This window comes from Phasianus colchicus, chromosome 8, assembly GCF_987193195.1.
Source record: "Phasianus colchicus chromosome 8, bPhaCol1.hap1.1, whole genome shotgun sequence".
NCBI lineage: Eukaryota > Metazoa > Chordata > Aves > Galliformes > Phasianidae > Phasianus > Phasianus colchicus.
Genome location: NC_143443.1, coordinates 27,221,485 through 27,242,276, shown reverse-complemented (window position 1 = coordinate 27,242,276; position 20,792 = coordinate 27,221,485). Strand labels below are relative to the sequence as shown.

The 20,792-nt window shown below is 39.2% G+C and overlaps 2 protein-coding genes across 7 annotated transcripts in view; one reads left to right on the top strand and one right to left on the bottom strand.

Annotated features, from left to right (window-relative positions):
• The window catches only part of VTI1A (vesicle transport through interaction with t-SNAREs 1A), a 261,321-nt gene extending 252,722 nt beyond the window's left edge, over positions 1-8,599 (bottom strand). For 2 of the 5 annotated variants that reach the window (XM_090145509.1, XM_090145507.1), the window contains exons 1-2: positions 8,350-8,592; positions 1,803-1,861 (exon numbers count right to left, since the gene is read on the bottom strand). In XM_090145509.1, coding sequence (XP_090001635.1) covers positions 1,803-1,861; positions 8,350-8,443 — 153 coding nt within the window. In that variant the 5' untranslated portion in view covers positions 8,444-8,592. Of the gene's footprint in view, positions 1-1,802; positions 1,862-8,349 lie in introns of all 5 variants that reach the window. The other 3 variants (XM_031597473.2, XM_031597471.2, XM_090145508.1) reach the window with 2 other exon arrangements.
• A 74-nt stretch (positions 8,600-8,673) lies between these two features.
• Positions 8,674-18,890, top strand: ZDHHC6 (zDHHC palmitoyltransferase 6). Of its 2 annotated transcripts, XM_031597476.2 has the most exons (10): positions 8,674-9,063; positions 10,302-10,393; positions 12,394-12,553; positions 13,669-13,830; positions 14,435-14,488; positions 15,864-16,031; positions 16,318-16,359; positions 16,751-16,896; positions 16,985-17,028; positions 18,304-18,890. In XM_031597476.2, exons 1-10 carry the CDS (start codon positions 8,815-8,817, stop codon positions 18,405-18,407), a joined length of 1,221 nt encoding a protein of 406 aa, XP_031453336.1. In that variant the 5' UTR covers positions 8,674-8,814; the 3' UTR covers positions 18,408-18,890. The 2 variants fall into 2 exon arrangements, 1 of the variants encoding a protein (XP_031453336.1); XR_016468850.1 differs by lacking the exon at positions 18,304-18,890 and having other exon boundaries at positions 8,684-9,063; positions 16,318-16,417; positions 16,985-17,032.
• The last annotated feature ends 1,902 nt before the right edge of the window (positions 18,891-20,792 follow it).

Genomic DNA, 20,792 nt, shown 5'->3' with positions numbered 1-20,792 from the left:
AGTCAGTGTAAATAAAATATCTCTACAATAATATTTATAAGAAAGTTGTTTCTTAACCAATTAGGAAATAAACCAAAACAAAATAAGCCAAGCTTTAATCGGACAAGAGGAAAAACAAACTGCTGTACAGAAACTATCAGTGCCAATAAATTAGGATTATTTCGGCTTTCCAACGTAGCTTTTCATTTAAAAGAGGATCTTTTTAATCAGTTCTGTTATTATCAGGTTTGTTCAAATTGATTTTAAACCCAAGCCTTGACATTAATCACAAACATCTAAGGTAATTACTTAAAGCCAATAATTGAATTAAGCACCTGTCTGGCAGCATTAGCAATAAGATCTAAAACAAAAGCGTGAAAGAAAAGTCAGTATATGAAATCAAGATCATCATTAGGATGAAAATGCAGATATAAAGATTTAGTTTTTACTCTCATAATAAGTAAAATGTAGATGAATTTTTTCTGACATAAGAAGAAAAGTAATGAACCATTAACTCAATTTCTGTCCCTTCCAATCTTTGATTAGAGAACCAAATTTGAGCAATTTTTCAACATAACACCCATGCTGCAATTTCCCTGTAGTGCTATGTCTTTTTTTGCCATGTCAAGTTGCAGTGAAAAGGAGATGAAAAGCACTTCTACGTTCTTATTCTCCTTCAGCTTTTTGAAAATGAAAGTGCCCCAAAGGCCTTAACATACCCTCACAACAGCCTTGTGACATGGACAGCAGTTTTACCATTTACAGTTTTACTGTATTTCTCACTGACGATACTGAATGAGAGAGGTTAGGTCTTTTGTCATCCTCATCAGGTAAACCTGCAGGGAATTCCACCAGGATTCAGCTTTCCTGGGTCCTATTTCAATGCTCTGCCTACAAGACTAGTTCAGTCCTTACTCTGAAAGCACCTGGTATGTCAACACATTATAAACCTTTTTCTTTCTATGCCACTAACTTTAGAAATTGATTTTCAATATTACCATTTAGTTAGTAATCAAATCATTGATTCAAGGTGCTCAACCTGAAGAACTTTCACACTAGTGGAACTAATTTCATTTCCCTATCCCAAAAATCAGATTATATTTCTGACATCAGATAGACCAAATGAGTTACATTTGCAAACAATAAACAAAAACAGCTTCAGGCAAAGAACTACTGGCATGTGGAAAAAAGTCAATCAATCTCAACTGATACCTACACCTTTACTCAGCTACTCCACAACTACAAAACTTCATTTTTATACTCCATCCACTTGGAGTATAAGACAATTTGTAGTGGAAACAAAACAGAAAAAGCCATAGATGCTTAATGTGTATTGTATTCTTCCATCAGTGTGGACCACTAACTAATGCTCAGTTAACATATATGTTCTTCTCAGTACCTCGAACTACCTTTATTCCTTTGACATCAAACAGCTAAATACCTTTTGTCTCACTTGCTAGAAAACACAACTTATTACAAGACAATTGGACAGATCAAATCAAGCAGATATATGGGTCCTAGAAGAAAAAATATATTAGGTATAAAAACATTTAATTCATTTTTTAAAGTACAAGACCTTATTCCCAACTCAAAGACTGAAGCAACTTCTAGTATCTTGCAGTAATAATACAAGCTTTAAATCACTTAACACAAGATTAACTTTTTTACACACTCCTCTTGAGTATATCATATTCTCAAATATTTCATACTCTATTATACTACTATTAAAAACTTTTAGAGAACCAGGTGAGTTAAATATTACCACTAAGGATACCAGTTTTCCCTAGCAATTTACAGTTAGTTTACAAAAAGCCACAACGTACCAGTTCCCTTGCTTCTTCAAGCTGCTTCTCAATATTTGCAACCATCTGCTTCTTTTCATCTGAAAAATAATTGTGAAGATACCAATGTAATTGTGGTCTTGCCATGAAAAACATATAGTATTTCAAAATAAGCTTGCAAGTTAGAACTTACTGAAGGGATTCATTGTGTGACATAAACACATACTACAATAGCCACATTTGCAAATTAAAAAAGAGAGGGAGAGAAAGAGTGAATGGAGAATGCTTGGAGTCCTCTGCCTTTTTTTCCCAGTGCTTTCTAGTTCTAAAAGCAGCTATCTTTTCTCCACGTGTATGAGTTTTGCCTTAGCAGGTACATGCTGGGCGTGTAAAAATTCATATGAAAAAGCATATATTCGAGCCAAATGGATAAATATTTATGGTTATATGGTTATATAGTTATAGACTTATCCTATTTATTAGAAACATAGAAGTTGAAAAAAAAACCCCAACAATCCAATTACAGTGAGTCCAGGAACTGAAGATTAATGAGGTCTCTATTCCTCTCCTCCTTAGGCTGAGCCTAAAGCCCTGGTCCTTTTGCTTTAACAGGAAAAAAAATGAAATGTCACAAGAATCACAAAAAAGACCACCTTATAGTAGCAGTAAAAACATAGTTGTGTAATAAAAGTTGAAAATAAAAAAATACTATAGCCTGCTATATGTAGCAATAAGGCAGGAATCAGGGGATGCCAAGGCAGTAATCCGTAACAGAAGTCTTGACACATAAAGCAACATGTGCCCTTAAAAAAGCCTTCCTTAAAAATAACAGAACTAGTCCTGAAAGGAATATTTTGCTACAGAGATTTTGACAGAGCAATCCCAGTGTAAGCAAGCTGAATTTCAGCTGAGTCCTCTCATTAGTGCTACAAACACCCTGCATTACATTTGCATGGGCCAATTCATCTTCATCTCCACCAGAACTAGTCTCTACTATCTCTTCTAATTCTCTCATTTACCCAGTATACTCACTGAGGGTAACATCATGGTCTATCCTTCTTCAGTTACATACACTGGTGTACTGCCTGCAGGGAGGATCAAGTTCAGGATCACATTTCCACCTAAAGCACAGTGCAGAGATCTTTGCAAATAACAGGCACGGCGTGGACTGGAAGAACTATCTTCTGAGGATTCACCATCCTGCGTGTGGCAGCTTCTTTAGAACAAAGCATATGCTCTAGGTTATCACCCAAGATGCTGCTACAGTATTGTGGGCAACTCAATTCCAATCCAAAATTGAGACTATTATCTGAAGTCCTTAACTAAGGGAGAATTCCTCTCAAAGAAGCCCAAGTTCTCAAGAACAGCCAGCTGGAATGTTAGCAAAGACTCCTGAGACAGGACTGGATAAACATACAGCCCAGTGGCACTGAGGTTCACCAGGAGCTAAAAGAGACTCCACTTTGACTTCATCATCGTATCCTGTATGAGCAAATCAAGGTGTGTGTATGTTGTAGCAGAAAGAACTAAACAGAATGTCTCAAAATATTGGCAAATGGTGATACCCTCTGAGTAATGAGAACTATACCAATGATGGAAGTGAGATGGAAGCACTTGAATCCTTTCAAAAATAAAATTGTAGAGCTCACCTTTAAATCTTCACAAACAGAGTTTCTCTCTTACCCTTGAAAGAGGCCCAAATTTCATCAAGTTATCCTCTCTACAAACCTGAAGCCATGAAAAAAGACCATCTTGGCAATCTTGAATTCACACTGCCATGTCTAGCAGATGCTGCTACAGCAGAAGGTGGGGGGAGATGTTCATTTCTGTGCAGTACTTTACATTCTTTGCTAAGTGTCTTTCATAAACTTCCCACTAAATTCTCATGACAGCACTCAAATCAGAAAAACTAATGGCAAGACATTTATATTCTGAACATAACAAACTCAAAAGAGAATCTGCTTCCTTGTCCATACATTTCAATTCCTCTACTCAGCTTCCCAAAACACCTGTTTCTCCATTCACCTAGAAGCAGGCAAGATGCCACTGGACCAAAGAAAAAACAACATAAGAGATATAATGCAATGCACAATACCATTTTATTGAAGCTGAAATAAAATTACAAATACAGCAGCAATTTCTGTACATCCCTGAGTTTCACTGGATTACAATTTTCATACACATTAAATTAAACAAGCTTATATTCCTAGATTTCAGAGGGAGTATTATTATTTTGAAGATATTTTATGCAGTTCAAATTCTGTGTACTTACATGAGCTATTGTAGGGGAACTGCTGAATCATGGTCAGAACCTTTTATTGATCACCCGAAGCGAGCAATGAATCATCCACAGGTGAAGGCAATTCACCTGTGCTGCCAGAAGGGGTGGAGCCTGGCTCCACCTCTCCTAGACCCATTTAAGAGCTGGCTACCAGTGGGAATGGATCTCTTCTGGAGTTTTGCAGTGAGTTCAGGATGTGGGTAAGTATTCTATCTAGTCTGTTTTTGTTATTATAACCTGTTTAGCCAAATTCTCTTGTTTATTTCATAATTTTAAATCTTTATATTCATTCTTTATATTAATTGATTATACAGTTACCTAGCATTTCACTGAATACTCAGTTACCCTATTGCTAAGCTCATTAAAGACCAATACAGTCAATTACACTCACTAGATGATTTATTGAACATAAAAATACAAATTCCTGTACTAACTCAACTGCTATCACTGCAATTTTAGTATTAAGCTTCTGATTCTCTGTGCTATTTGGACAATGGTGATGTTTAGAAGGAATCTATAACAAAATGTTCATCAGTCATTGAACTCCAGACCTATAACAACATCCAACTCTTTCTTCAGTCCTCTAAATGCATAATACAATCATCTGCATCTACACTGTAGATATTCAAGCAACTCTTCTGCCTAGTACTGCCAATACATCTAGGCCTGTTGTTGATGCCAGCAAAAGCAGCATGAAATGTTACAGCTGGATTCATTCTCATACTTTGAGTCTTAATGCCATGCCTATGCTTAAGAAACAACCACTGTTCTTCAACATTCAGAATGCCCACAGAAAGGGAAGATACAACATCCACAAGAAGATGTGCTTAGAGACTGTATGCAGATGAGCTCAGAGTAAGGGAAGCTTGCTGCAAATCTAGCAGATCAGGACAAACAAGCTGTGATCCAATTAAAGATTCTCATGTTAGTGATGCATTAAACTGTAGTTTCCAATCTGCTTACTTAACTTTATCTAGTACACTTCCATCATATAAAATACTTAGTATTTTTTTTATACATAACTTTTCTCTTAATTCAGAATTGGTAATATCCTCTAGAAAAAATAAAAAGCAATGTTACACCAAAGATATCTAAATTTAGAATGTAATTTTTGTTCTTGTGCTGCCAGACAGAAAGCTGTTAAGAAAATGCTGCACTTGGCTTGTATAACTTAACTGTTCACATAAGTATAATGAACATAAACAAAAGAAAGGCATCTGAGTAAGGATTGCAAAGAATCCTGTATGTGTACACAAGGTTGTACCACTCTTGTAAATAAGACCAGCGCTTATTACATTTTTCTCTGTTCTTTCAGTTTTGCCCTTGCATTAGGCACTGTGACAGAAAGGCAGATAACCTACAAGTGTAGAAAGGTAATACATCTCTGACATGAACTTACAGTAAAGAAAACTTCATTGCTTGTAGAATTGCTTTTTTTATTAGTACACGCTGAGGAAAAGTCTAAGTGACAAAGAACTTTAGTTTGCAGATCACTTGCAGATTTCACTACACTGGCTGAGGTGGTTTACCCTTATACCACTTTGCCAGAGTTTACTGTCCAACAGTAAAGACAAAGAAAAATCTGTGTACTGTTCCATTTCTCTTTAGGCTGTAAGACTGGGTTCCAGAGGCACAGCATAAAGATCCAGCCATAAAATGGAAATGGCAAACTGCATTACAGGGATATAACAGAAGATTAATAGAACTTTCTTCAGTTAAATCTGATGTACAGTGATTTGACTGGCTAGTAGAAGATGCAGATATCGCTTATCAGCCCTCCAGTCAAAAAACATCACCTCACAGAGGCTACCATGCTGGAAAAAGGCTAAATATCCCACTTAGTACTGAGAACATTTTCTTTCAGATCAAGCAATTAAAATCGATATAAACATTTGGTCAAACCACAAAACAGATGTTTCTCAACAACGCTGAGGAACATTAATAAAACACATCAGTTGAGATCTTCATTCTCTAAAGACCTGCAACAGCATCATAGAAAATCTACTTAAAAGCCATTTTTCAATTTAAAACATCTTCTTTAATTCTCCAGGTGGTGCTTGGCTCAACAGAAGATATTTCTTCCTGAGATGTTCTACTGTCCCTGCTGCTTATTGTTTCTGCAGTATCACAGTGTCTTTGTTACGTTTCTTGCTGAACTATTTATGCCTCTGTGACAACAGGATTGTTTGTTGAGCCATTATCTTTCTAGAATGTAAGACAGCATCAAGTCCTGTCAACACTGAATGCAGGAATATTAGCAAAAGTTAACCAGTATTTCTCCAACTGCACATGAAGCTTACAGCAGGTCCATCTTGGGAAGGAGGAGGAAATAAATCTGTCTCTAGACTTCGGGAGATCTCTCTGTATTATTCAGGAGTAGCACAAGTCCTTACACTTCTCATCCTGCTTCTTCCAGCGTGGAGGAAGAAGGCCATCAGCAATCTCTCTCAAATCACTGCTGCTGTAAAATGCCACCTCACGTGCATCTCTCCTCATGTCCCCCTCCCACCTTGAATCATACTCCTCTTTCTGAGGCTCTCCGAGCCATCTCCACAAGAACTAACTGGGACTTCTGGTGCTGAAGAAGTTTTGATCTTGCAAATATTCCTAGTAAGAAACAAGGGAAAAATGTGCATTTAAAATATTTCTACTTAAAGTGTTCATCATAGTCAGAGTTGTGTTTTTGCGTACCCAGGTGGTAAAAAGCCTCTACTAGCTAAGACTGCAATTTGGCTTAAAGTCATAAGTGACCGTTTTGCTGAAAAAAGACAGAACAGTTCTGAAAACTAAAGCACTTTATCCACAAAAGTACAATGCAAGAAGGAGCTATAAAGCAAGCCAGCCCAAGATATATGGGACTAGCCTCAAATGCTAACATGGAAAAGCCAGCTCTTAAAATAATAAATTAGCTGTTGTATTATTTTGAGGCCATTCAGCTCAGTACCGAACTACTGATCCCACAGAGAACATGCATTCCTTCTCCTCTGATAGGACAGTAAGTTTTAAAAAAGAAAAAAAGAAATGCTACCTAGATTAGGTACACCACAATAGTGAAGAATTAATTGTGTCTCTTCAGTAGACTGTTGTAGAGGCTATTTGCACGTTAAATATTGTTTCAGGTAACATCAATTACATTAGTTCTAAATCTCAATCACAGGAATGTGATCTCATAAGTACCTGCAGATGGTGATGGCCTGGTCTCTTTTTTTTGCTTTGCTAAGTCAATGAGGAGGCAATGCTTCCCATCCTTCAGCCATGCCTATGATTGATTACTGAACTCCAATTTATCAAAACTTTAATTTAGCAGAAGATATAGCCTCCCAGAACCAAGCTTGCCAAAGTTCAAGAAGCGTCTGGACAATGCTGTCAGACATGTGGACTGATTTTTGCATGGCCCTGTGTGGAGCCAGGAGTTGATGATCCTTGTGTGTCCATTCCAACTTGAGATATTTTATGATTCAAGAACCAAACATGTTTACTGAAACACGGACGTAGTTTAGTAAGAACTGTTAGTGATAGGTGGACAGTTGGACTGGATGATGGTGTAGGTCTTTTCCAACCTTGACAGACTCTATGATTCTACGAAAATCCCTGTTCACTCATTTTAAATGCATTTTGGACCTTTGACTTAGCAATGCACTGAGATTACACGTTTTAGTCTCAAATTCTTTTTAAAGAATTTACTTCATCACTTTTCCACCCTAAAAACAAGACATTACTTTGGTCCTTTAGTCACATAGAAAAGCATATCATTAGCACGCGTCCTGTGACGCCCTCTCCCACAATCTAAAACTTTGGGACATGGGAAACAGAGGCAGCAAACCGAATACACAGGTTTCACTCAGGTGAGCTACGTGAGGAAGAGACGAGGAACCCCAATTTCAGCTTCCCTCTGCCCCGTTCAGGAGCAGCACATCAGAGCACCGATTCACACTCAGCTGCTGGGTTAGTCTTATTTCTCTCTCTCCCCCTCGCACTCACAGACATGCCTGCAGGAATACGTCACGCGTAAAACCGTGAGTACAGCAGCGGGTGACAAACACCTTGACGTACACAAGCACCGATTTCCTTCTACGTGCGAGTCAGCGCAGCCTCAACCGCCCTGACAGCAGGCAGCAAAAGCACCGATTCGGATGAAACCTCGCACGAGCTCAGCCCATGCACTCGCTCAGCCTAACCGTGACCGAGGGCCGGCCCCGCAGCACGGCGCGCGGCTCGCGGCCGCTCGGCGGCGGCTCCACCAGCGCCGTGCCCGCCCCGCCGCCGGGAGGCTCCGTGCAGCCGGCTGCTCCCGGCCCCGCCGCTCACCTCCGAGCAGCTTGGGCACCCGGCCGATTCTGCCCGTGATGTCGGCCGTCAGCACGGCGAAGTCCTGCTCGTAGCTCTCGAAATCGGACGACATGGCCTCGCCTCAGCCTCGCCTCGCCGCGGGGTCGGCCCGGCGGGGACGCCGCGCTCCGCCGCTCCCCTCGAAGCCGCTTCCGCGTTCTGCTCCCCGCAAAGCCGTCCCCGCCGCCGCGGGTTCCGGCGCACCGCCCGCCCCTCGGCCGCCTGTTTCCCAGCGGGCCCCAATAGCGCGCGGACCGCCTCCGCCTCGCGGGCCGCGCTGGGCGGGCGGCCCCGCTCCCCGCCGCCTCTCGGGGCGGGGCCGAGGCCCGGCGGGCCCCAACGCCTCCCCTTCCCTTTCCCGTTCCTCCCGGCGGGACGGCGAGGGGCCGAGGGGGCCATGTGCGGCGGCGAGGAGGCGTCGGGCGGGCGGCGGCGGTAGCGGCCATGGTTGGCCCCGGGGGGCTGCGGGAGGTGCGGCGGCTGTGCCACTGGGGGCCGCTGGTGGCCCTGTCCGTGGTGATCGTCTGCTCCGCCACCGCCATCGCGGACGCCGTGCTGTGGTACTGGCCCCTGGACACGGCCGGGGGGAGCGTCAACTTCATCATGCTCCTCAACTGGACCGTCATGATTCTCTACAACTATTTCAACGCCATGTTTGTCGGCCCCGGGTACGTCCCGCTGGGGTGGACACCGGTAAGCGCGGCCTCGTGCCCGGCTGGGCTCGGCTCGGCTCGGCGGGGTGGTGGGGGGGGGTCGGGCCCGGCCCTGGGCTGCTCACACCTGTCCTGCGGGCCGCTCCGCGCCTGCGTGGGAACCGCCGCCCGCCGCTCTGCCCCGCGCCCCGCTGCGCTGCGCTCAGCCGTCACGCGGCGTTCGGTCCTGAGGAGGGCCGCGAGGATGATCAAAGGGCTCCGTTCTGTGGAGGAAGGCTGAGGGAGCTGGGCTTATTCGGCCTGCAGGAGAGCTGGCTCCGGGGAGACCTCGGTGCAGGCTTTCAGTAATTGAGGGGAGCTTGTAAGCAGGAGGAGGACTGACTTTTTGCACAAGCAGGTGGTATTAGGGCAAGGGGAATGGGCTTAAACTAAAAGACGGGAGATTTGGGTTAGATGTTAGGAGGAAATTTTTTACTCACACTGGCAGTGCTGCCCACAGAGGCTGTGGCTGCCCCTCCTCTGGAAGCATTCCTTTGATCGGGCCCTGATCTGGTGGGAGCACCCAGCCCATGGTGGGAACACCCAGCCCATGGCAGGGATTGGAGTTCTTTGATTGAGGATTTTCCAACCTCAGCCGTTCTGTGATTCTGTCTAACCTGCAGTGCAATAAGACAAGGTAGAAGTTTGTATTCCCTTTGCTTCAGTAACCTGTGGGAAGAGGAGTAGCCAGGGGCTAGAACAGTGCAGACTCAGCATCTTCAGACAGCTGCTGGGAGCTGGAGCTCAGGGTCATGATGCACAAATCAGTAATAATCACTCCCACTTGTGGAGTGTTTCTCAAAACAAAGCGTGCTGCAGAGAATATCCAGGTATAGTTAAAGCAGGATGCTGGGATATTCCACTTGGCCCACTGTTACTGCTTACTGTCTACAAGTCCATCTCATCTATCTGCACAGGCACTTCTTTTCTTCCCATTTTTTTTCCCGGTGATAATGACCCCATGCTGGTTTATATTCTCAGATGTTCACTATAAAACCCTGCTTGCACAATTACTGTTTCTCCGAATTGCTTATTTGTTTAAGCAAGCAGTACTTTCAACAGTGATGGTTATGTTGATAGTGGAGTTCTTTTATTTTTTGTTTTGGCTTAGGAGGGTTGGGTTATGGACCACACCCTGCCAGAAGAAGGTGGATATGCACAAGGCCATACAAGTGCCAAGATATGTGTAGTCAGCAGAATTATGTATTCTGTGTAATATGCCCATTCTTCTATTTAAAGGAAAAATCTCAGGATTGCATGTATCTCCAGTACTGTAAAGTGTGTCAGTCTTACAAGGCACCACGTTCACACCACTGTCGAAAGTGTAACAGGTACAGTCTCTTTAAAATTGATATGTCTGTATGAAAAGCAATTTCTATGCTAGTGATGAGCTGTTAAAATGAATTCATTCTGGTCTCGTACTCTATATATTTTAAAGATTTCACTACAAACACTGCTTCAAATACTTCCAGTTTCCAGTTGTATGACTTCTTTGTGTTCTTACTGTGTTTTAATTAAAGAAAAATGAATAACCTGCCTTTAACATTTTCTTTTTAGCTGGAAATAATTTCTCTTGGGAACTTGGCAGGGTTAAAATATGTCAGTACTGTTTCAGAGAGATGAGCCTGTGTAAATATCTAAAAATCTTTCAATCCTTTTTTTAAGTTCTGAGTCCAAGCACCCTCACGTTCAGTAAGCAGGAAAGCCTATTCTGCTATCTTTCCAAATGGGAATAACTTGTTGATTTAAGTGGAAATTTTGAACTGTTTCTTACCATTCACTTGAGGGTTTGTTGGTTTTTTTTTTTCCAAGAGAGGTCTATTTAAGTGAACTGCTAAGCCTTTTGGGTCGACATAAAAAGCTTTTGGCTTTTTGTGTGTTAGTCCTCCAACAGATCTGTTTTGGGCTAATGTTTTTAAGCTTTTTTTATAAATAGCTGCACTGGAATTTAGCGTGTCTTGAAAAAAGCAAGCCACTTGTGCTGTCTGCAGTCCAGACTATAGATGCATTTGTCTTTTTATTGAGTAGGTTCTCCTCTGGAGGATTGCTGGAGAACATGGTAAGAGGGTATTGCAATGTGCACATTTACTTCTTGTTGCCATAAATACAAGATACCCAATCAGTGCTTTCAGGAAGTAGAGACTGAAAACAGAGCAGTGTTGCAATTTGCTGCATCATTCTTGAGTTTTAAAATAACACTCTTTTCTCTGAGTAACAATCCTTATGTTGAGGAGATATTAGAAAATGTCAGCAGATTCCTGTGATTATCTTTACAAAAGCAAGTTCTAGTTTGTTTCACTAAATTATTAAAAGCAGAAACCACAGCACAGTCTACAGATCATTTTGCTGATGTGTGAAGTTACCGCCCCTCAGCTCTGGCCAAAATAACTAACTCTGTGTGTATCTCTAGACTGCAGCAGTGCAGCAAGGTAGTTAATGTAAATCACAACTGAAAATCTTCTGTGCAATGGCAGTTTTTAGTCCATGAATGTATTAAATTGTGGTGGCCCTTCTGAATGGGGTGAGACTTCTAGCCCACATTAAGGAACTTCTTCAGAAACAGTTGAGTTGTTGATTATGATCACGTTTTCAAAAACCTGTACAGCAACAGCTGAGCATACGTTAACAAAAAAGTGTTAATTCTTTAGAAGATAGAAACTGAGCTTCCTATCGGGAATGTAGTAGCTTAAAAGATAAATGAGATCAATAGTTTGAAAACAATTACCTGTTCTCAGAGAAGCTGGATATTTGTGTAATTCAGTCCTTTGTTTATCAAATACCTTAGGTCTGCAAAAAAGTGGTGTGAGGTTAGTACATAGCAGTTAATGAAGTCTTTCGAGGGCATTCTACAAAATGCAAGAGACATTTAATGTCTCTTAATACACCTTTCTTGGTGTATCTTTGTGTGTTCTATATTCAGGAGGCCCAAAGGACATTTGTTATTTGATATTTTGTTTCCTTGGTGTGCTTATTTTATAAATAATTGACAGTAATACTTATGCTTAATTATTACATTTGTAGCTGTTAAACTTCCCATATTGGTTCTGAGATTTGGTGTTAGTAGCAACTAGTAAGTTTGAATAAAGAGAAGGAAGGACAACTGATGAGAGTAGGACCTTCTAGTACTTTCTGTTTTGCTTTCTTTTGTTCTACAGCATGAAGTACTATTTTGAATAACAGAAAAAAACCCCAAAACATGCTTTATTCATTTGTTAGAAATTGGTGGGATTGAGTGAAGATTAAGTTGTAGCAAGTTAGCTGTCCTTTCCTTTGATTTTCTTTTAAAACATCATTGATGTCCTCTATATTAATCACCATTTATTATTCATAGGTGTGTCATGAAGATGGATCACCATTGTCCTTGGATCAACAACTGTTGTGGTTACCAGAATCATGCATCTTTCACTTTGTTTCTCCTCTTAGCACCACTAGGATGCATTCACGCGTCTTTCATATTTGTAATGACTATGTACACTCAGCTTTACAACAGAGTAAGAAAACATAGTTAAGTGCTTAAAATGTTCTTAAAGTTGGATGGGTTATTTATTCTTGGAAGTATGGGACAATTTGGTTTCCTGTAAAGAAGTGCATGGAATTCCTTTTTGTTCTTTCAACATGTATTGTTTTGCTCTTTGCATTTTGAGAAGTATGTTCAGTGATAGGTGAGGGATTAAAAAAAATGTTTGGTTCTTCCTCCACCCCCCCCCCCTTTTTTTTTTCTCCAGTTGCTTGTCATAGCCACAGGGAGTTTGCTAGAGCTTTGCGCTGACTGAACACTGATTATGAGTAGCACATATCATATGTGTTGTGCTTCCCATAAGTTAAATGCTATTTATTTTCTTCTGCTTTCCACTCTTTAGAGTTGAATCATTTCCTTCAAGGAGAACGTGATGTATTATATCTTGGGAGCCACAAATAAATTACGTTGAATTTATTTTAAAAGTAGAAAAATTAACTGAACTAACAATTAGGAAAGCTTCTTGTGGAATACATCCCTCGTTCCAGATCTATGGTTAAGATTTTGAGCTTTGATTTTTAACCTTTGTGGTTGCATTGAAAAGCTTGAAAATATTAACTCAGTCAAACAGATAACGGCTCTATGCTGTATTTGCAGAGCACTAACAGTGAGAACTACTACTTGCAGAAGCTTTCAGAGGAAAACCTATAGCATTTCCAAAACGGATATTGTGCTGTGCACGTGTTTTCGCTTGGAAAGTGTTGAATGTGTTCTGTAGTGTACTCAGAGTCTGGATTTTTGCTGCAGATTTTAGGCCTAGTTTGTGGTGGAATTTGCAATATAGCAATTTTGATTTAGTTTTCTATTCAACAAAGAATGAAGAGGAAAAATTAGAACAAGAAAAATTGTTATATATATATATATATATATATATATATACACAATATAAAGCATTTTATATTTTTTATTTATAAATATATGTATTATATATAAATATATAAAAGTAGATACATACAAAAGTTTATCTATTCCACTTGCATTATAAGCCTATCAGAGGTTGAGCACGCCTTCAGATTACTTATAGGTAACTGGTTTGGTTTCAGCAATTGTTATGTTTCAGACCTGAACAAGAATGCTTTCTCTTTGCAGATATCTTTTGGGTGGAGTTCTGTAAAAATTGATATGAGTGCAGCCAAAAGAGACCCTCGAACCATTATTCCCTTTGGACTGTCTGCATTTGCTGCATCTTTATTTGCCTTAGGACTGGCGTTAGGAACAACAATTGCTGTTGGTATGCTGTTTATTATTCAGGTAAGCTTATGGCTTTTGTTAGAAACAAGTTAAAAGATGTGACTTGCACCTCTTTAGTTACTGGTATCGATTGCAGGGCAGAAGCAGAATTCAGAATTGCAATAAGAACACTTGTTTAGACCTTATGTAGCTGTGTTACTCAAGATTTTTTAGTTGCTTTTTCCTCCTTAGAACCTTGTAGTGAAAATCTAATAAAAAAAGAAAAGATGAGATGTGCTGTATAAATCCTGTTCTGGAAAAGGCAAAATACCCAATACTTAGTATTTTGGGGAATCTTGTCCCTGTCTGTGAAAATAGGAATAAGTGTGCCTGGCACATTGCTTGAAAAGTCTGAGATCTTTGGAATGAAAAAAATACACAATCTTAGTATAAACCAAAATATTATATGGTATCTCTCCAAGTGTGTAATTCTGGATGATAGCATTACCATGCATCTATTGCTGAATATTAATTTTGAGTATTTCATGTTTTAGTTAGGCTTATAAGCAATTGTTCTGTTGTTCAAAGTTAAATGTGGCTTGTTAAATGAAGTTTTCTTTGCCTAGCTAATGTATTTCTGCAGAAAATAAATGCTATTTTCATCTAACACTTTTATTTAATTTAGATGAAAGTCATTTTGAAAAACAAAACTTCAATCGAGTCCTGGATTGAAGAAAAGGTAGGCTTTTATTACAGTAACCTTGTTCTGTGTTGTTAACAAAGTTTATTCTCTGTATCTATTCATTTCTTGTTCCACCTGTCCAGATTTGAACCAAAGGTGTCACTGCAACACTCATTTAATATGAGAACTTCAGGGTGACCCTAGAAAAACACTTGTTTTTAGGGGGCTTTGCTTATCTATGTGGAAAATCAGGAATTTTTTTCATTTGTAACATAAGCTGTTGTTGTTTCTACTACGTAGTTTCGTCCATCTGCGTCTTCAATTGTCCAAGTTCCCTACCCGTTCTAGATAGCTTATTCTGTCCCATGATTTTCTTTATTTCCTGCTTCTCTGATTAAACTTGGGAGATTTTCCTTCATTTTAAAAGAAGTCCTAAAAGCCAATGAGATGGCTTATCTCATCTTCTGAAATTTCTCATTGATATCTGTATCACCAGAGGATTTCACGATATTCTTCAAAAGAAATATATGGCATAGCAAAAGCAAAAGTTGACTGTTAAGAAAATACTTCTCTGCCACCAAGTTACAAACAAGCATTTTGTTACTGTCTTTTCATTTTGTTCTGTGTCGAATTATCAATAGGATCTTGAGCATTTATGAGTACCTAGATATTACAGTGCTTTCTGTTTGCACAGTGTCTAGCTTAGCTGGATCATAGTCTGTAGACCTTTGAGTAATTGGACAGTGAAACTTTGTTAAAACTATATAATTAAATGTGGAATAATCTGTAGAAATCTTTGTCAAATATAGACTAGTAGTATATCCTTTCTGAAGACTCAACACACACTGCAATGTATATGTATATGTGTTTTATAAACTATACTATTGCAACATAGAACAAATTCTTCCATTGTTCCACTAGATGTCACTGTTACTGAAAGAATGGAGCATTCACTCATACAGAAAATGTAATATTTAAAGCATGCCTTTATACTCAGTTCTTTGAAGTGAGCTGAACACTCTAAGTATTGAATTATGTTTGCAGTTGTTAAGCAAAAAGTTCTGAGTTATGGAAATCTTTGTGTTTAACTGAGAAATAGTGAGACATAAGCTTTTAAAAAAGGCATAAAATAAAATTAAGGCTTGGAGTGGATTGGTCAGAAGTGTAGCCAAGTGACTCTGCTGTTAAACAGAATATATCAGGAAAACAAACAAAACCACAAACACTTCTAAATGATACAGTTGTATCATCTAGTTGCAAGTAGTTTTAAAAGTCTAGGTTAGTGTGGTGGGAATTCACTACTCTTGTCCCAGAATTGTCACCTTTGGGGCTCATAGATCCACACAGGGCCTATGACCTGGCCTTCTTAATATTTTCTGGTCAACTATAGTTCCCAAGATGTCTTTTATGTGCTGTATTTCTTTATTTCCAGGCCAAAGACAGAATCCAGTACTACCAAACAGATGAAACCTTTATTTTTCCATATGATATGGGAAGTAAATGGAAAAACTTCAGGCAAGTGTTTACGTGGTCTGGGATTCCTGAGGGAGATGGCCTGGACTGGCCAGTGAGAGAAGGCTGTCATCGATACAGTTTGACGGTAATTGATCTTTGATGTTATCTCAGGTTAATCTTCCCCACTGTCCCCTGCCTTCCTCTCCAATAATGTACCAGATTTTAAAGTAACTGGAATAGACTAAGAAACACGAGTTCTGTCAGATTTTCTGCCATTTTTGATAGGCTAACATGCTTTTGTGAGTGCTTTTAAATGCTAAATACATTTCCCTAAGTTTGTTTAATGGTTTCAGTACTTAACTTCATTTTGTGGTGAATACACACAAGTCCTCTGAAACACTGCCTAATTTTTTATATGTAATCATTTATAGATAGAGCAACTGAAACAGAAAGCAGACAAGCGAGTAAGAAGTGTAAGTATTTGTGATGTTTGTGATCTGACGTCACTTAGGAATTTCCTTATAAATAAATGTAAGTAATCACTGATACTGTTTCTTTTCATTATTTTTAAACCTAGCAATTAACAAAGGCTTTGTGTTTCCACACAGAGTGTTCTGTAACCTCTGCTTAATTAAACTTAAAATTTAGCTTTCTTTGCGTTTGCTCTTTAGTTTTCTAATAATAAAGATGAGTCTCTGCTTAGTTGTCAAGCAGTTAATCTGGAATTTTGAGTGTCTTTCATAGCAGTGGTCATTTATGCTCAAATCTAATGGGGTGTTTTAAGTGATTTTTGGTACAAAACACACAGCAAGGCCATAGCTCCCTGCAGTGTAATACATTACCATGCTCTGTTCAAATTTCTAGGTGCGATATCGAGCCATAGAAGATTACAGTGGTGTCTGCTGCCCTGTGACTAAAGGTGTTAAAACATTCTTCACAACGCCGTGTACTGAAGAACCTAGAATTGCACTGAGTAAAGGGGATCTGATTTTAGCCACGAGAGGCTTAAAGTTAGTGGCTCCACACTTTTATGTTTTGTTAAAAGCAATATTGAGATGAGTTCTGGCATCTAATTACCTGTTACGCTTTCTTCTCTAGACACTGGATGTATGGTGAGAAGATTCTTAACTCGGCTGGTGATGGTATGAAACAGTTATTTTCTTTTTTTTTTTTTTTGTTAAAAAGTTGCAATCAATTTTACAGCTGTCTAGCTTCTGGATAGAAACATGAGTATCATGTATTCAGTTCTCAAAATGTAGAATTGACTTACTTTAATAGCATTAGCTCCTCTTCTCTATAAAGCCACATCCGCAGTCTTTACTGTTTGGAAAATGTAAACCAAATGTAAACAGCTGTGAATGCACTGCATGTATGTTCCTTGTTGGCAAAACAGAGGCACCCAGCAGTCACTATGTTGAAACCATCCATGCTTCTCATGGGAAGCTGGATACCTCCATGAGCTGGAAGTGCTTTCAAACACCAAAAATTAACAAGTCACTGAAATTAGTATGATAGTAGTTCGTATTGTGAAGGTTAGGAGATTATCTGTGCTAAATAGTCTCTTTGCATGTGAAATAAAGTCTGGATGAAAGACTTTGTACATACTGAAAGTCTAGATTAGAACTCAACATTAGCACTTTGGAGAACTGGACTTTAAAAATATCATGAGATTTGTTAACACTGCATAGCAAAATGCTATAAATAGGCAGGAATAACTAGCTTCATAAAGAAAGGTGGAAAAAATAATGATTAAGTAGCAGTTCTTTTAGGGGGAAAAGTAGACAATCATAATCTTAGGATGAGTCAACATTTGCAAAAAGAAGCAGCATCTAGCTTCACAAATGCATGAAGTAATCCTTCCATCCCACTTAAGGTTTTCAGAAATTTGGCTGAAGAACTGACACAAGCAAACATCTTGCTATGTATCCAGAAAAGGGAAGATCAGCTGTAGAGGGTTGAGTGGGAAACAATGAGAATATTTGGAGCACTAGAAAATTAGACCTATATGGAAAAGCTGAAAGAGTTTGGGTTCCTTAACTGGAGAGGAAAAAGAGGTAGCAGAAAGCCAGAACAGACATCAGTTGCACTAAGGTTTGTTGTAGAGCAGGTTGTTAGCTGCTTCCTGAGTTTCTTAGGAGTAGAAGAGGAATTGTAAAAGATTCACATTGGGTATGAGAAAAGATTGTCTAATAGCAAGGAAAGTAGAAGTGGGAAATATTAGAGATGTATGAAAACAGCTGAGGCAGTAGGAGAGACTCCATGCATTCTTGGACAAATAAGTTAGGGGTGACTTTTATATGCTGCCTTGGATAAGAAAATAAATTAGGTATTTTCTTGGTGTCTCTTTCAGTCCTGTGTTTATCTTAAATAATGGGTTGTATTTGGTTCCAAGTTAATGTAACTTTCTATATCTTAAGGTGGAATAAGAGAACGAGGCTGGTTCCCTAGGAAATGTGTGGAAAAATGCCAGTATGACTCTGAAACGGATCAACCAGTGGATGGAGAGAAGAAAAGCAGATAGCCTTCTCATTTTTTTTTTTTTAATAAGAAATGGAGTTTTTTACTTCGGACCATAATCCTTTACTTGAAATTTTCTGTATATTACTTTAGACTTATGCAATGACTATGTTGGAGCAAGATTTTCTTTTCCTCACAGTTGAAAGGGTTGGATATGCCTGTGCCATGGTTTGCATTCTTTTTTTGACAATAAATAACTGAAGAAGCCATTCAGTGGATTGCCTTCAAGATGGATTTTTCTCATCCCAAGTCAGGTTTCTTTCTGCTGTTTAAACTGCATTCTGAGCAGCCATCTTTTACGGTTTTTTTTCCCACAACTGCATCTGTTGTGATGCTTGATACATATCTCTCGTATTTTACTTTCTTTGAAGCTGCCCCCTGAAATATACAGAATAAATCTCTAATTCAAATTCAAGATAAGATTTGTTACCCGTGACTTTTAATGATGTGAATTATCCACCTCAAATAAATAATATGTTCATATTTACTTGTGGATTTAATTGTTCTTAGATTTTATAAGAACTTGTTTATAGGCACAGAAAGGTGTACTGATTGGGAAGCAAGTATTTCAGAAGCTGTTTTCTAAATTGGAATAACTACAGCTCTTGCTATAAGAAGTCAACTATTCTCTGCTCTCTTTGAAATATCAGCTTGTATCCAAGGGACTGGAGTTACTGATCCATCTTAGACTGAAAAGAAGCACTAGTTCCAAGAGAGAAAACTTCTGCAAGTCTAGTCACTAAGTGATGAATACCTTTGCTAAAACATTTTTATGCAGTATCTGGTATGGATTATTAGAAAGAAGACCTTTAAAAAAAAAAAATACCTGTACCAGCTGAAAGATTTTGAAATGTAAGTACAGCACATGGCTTAGACTAGTTCCATATCAGAAGTTGCAGTTTTTGTAAGTGATTGTTCTAAACTAACACCTGGTTTTTCTCCACCTGCATAAGTTGTCTCAAACAGATAAGTTTTTCTTAGGCAATATTAAGTGTATATGGAAATAACTGCATAACAGACAAGCCAGAACTGATATTCTGTGCTGCTGCTGAGGCTGTTTACCTCTAGCACTACCCAGGCTTTCTTCTTGTTGTTTTTTAACTTCCAGCCTTCTGTGCATTACTGCTGGTGGTGAGCCATAATCTTAGGTTGTTTCTGAGCTGTGGTAATGGGGAACTAGATTCAGTTTCAGTATTCTGCAAGCAGGTTGCTTTTCCCTCTTGAAATCACAACACTTATTTTCTAGAAGCGCTATTCTTTAGTGGTATAGGAATATATTACACTTCTAGTTTCCCTGTTAGCAAGGGCTGAGAGGAGATTACAGCAAAAGGGTAAATTCTGTGCTGTTTTGGAATGTGAACAGAAGTTATTATGAAGGCTTGTAAACTGCATGGTTTACGGTCTTAGTCTTAACTGGAATGTTTTCTGTTCTGCATCTGTGAGCCAAAGAAAGATGACAAGAATAAGCTTGTCTTCCAGCTGAGGAGCTGTTGAACTTGACTGTGCAATGACAAAATAGCTGCTATCTATACTGATAGTAATTAGTAGTGTAATAGGAACAAGTGGATAGCACTAATGATCACAGTTGAATGTTAGCTATTGGAAGTGGTGGGGTGAATTTTTTTTAAATGGCTTGCTTATGGGGTTTGAATGTCATTTTGTGCTTGAAGAGCATCAGAGCAGAACTGGAGCAGAATTTTGCACACCAAGATTGTTCCACACTGAACCACAGCACGTCCAGGAGATTTGCTCCAGAATGAGTTGATGATTGGACTTGATGATCTTAAAGTATTTTTCTAGTCTTAATGATTCTGTATTCTATTCTAAACAGTCTAAAATGGACTGTAAAGTACATGTTTTTGTTTTGTAATGCTTTCCACTTTTTTCATTATAGCTGTAATTTCTCTTTGAAAGGGAAAGGTAGGCTTGAAGAGCTCTCTTTAAGCTGAAGGAAGCGCTGGTTCATGAACACTACCAGTTGAAGGGCTACAGGAGTGTGCAGGGCTTCAACTTCCAAACTGATCTTTGTGGGGAAGTTTCATTTGATAAAATGAACAAAATACTTTCCAGACGCTGCTGCGGACAGCATTCAGCCTCAAGTTGATACAGATCTCAGTTGCAATAGATTTACTGCCCCCAGTTCATCAGAGCCCACAACCATTTTAAGTTTATATTTCTTCTCTCTGGTTCGTCTTCCATTTTCACCAGTCCAACATTAGCCAAAAGACAGGCATCAGTAGTTTTTAAGTCATTTTGCTTTAAGGAAACACATGCAGCACATTTAGTTGCATGTGTTCCAGATTCTGGGTCTTTATACTCTGAAGTCAAGAATCATGTTGAACGTACGTATTAACACAACAGTTATGTGAAAACATCAAGGTCTTTGGAC

Coding starts and splice junctions, on each gene's coding strand:
- ZDHHC6 (XM_031597476.2), top strand. CDS start 8,815: ATGGTTGGCCCCGGGGGGCTGCGGGAGGTGCGGCGGCTGTGCCACTGG. Junction 10,394..12,393: donor CACTGTCGAAAGTGTAACAG/GTACAGTCTCTT, acceptor TATTATTCATAG/GTGTGTCATGAAGATGGATC. Junction 14,489..15,863: donor AGTCCTGGATTGAAGAAAAG/GTAGGCTTTTAT, acceptor CTTTATTTCCAG/GCCAAAGACAGAATCCAGTA.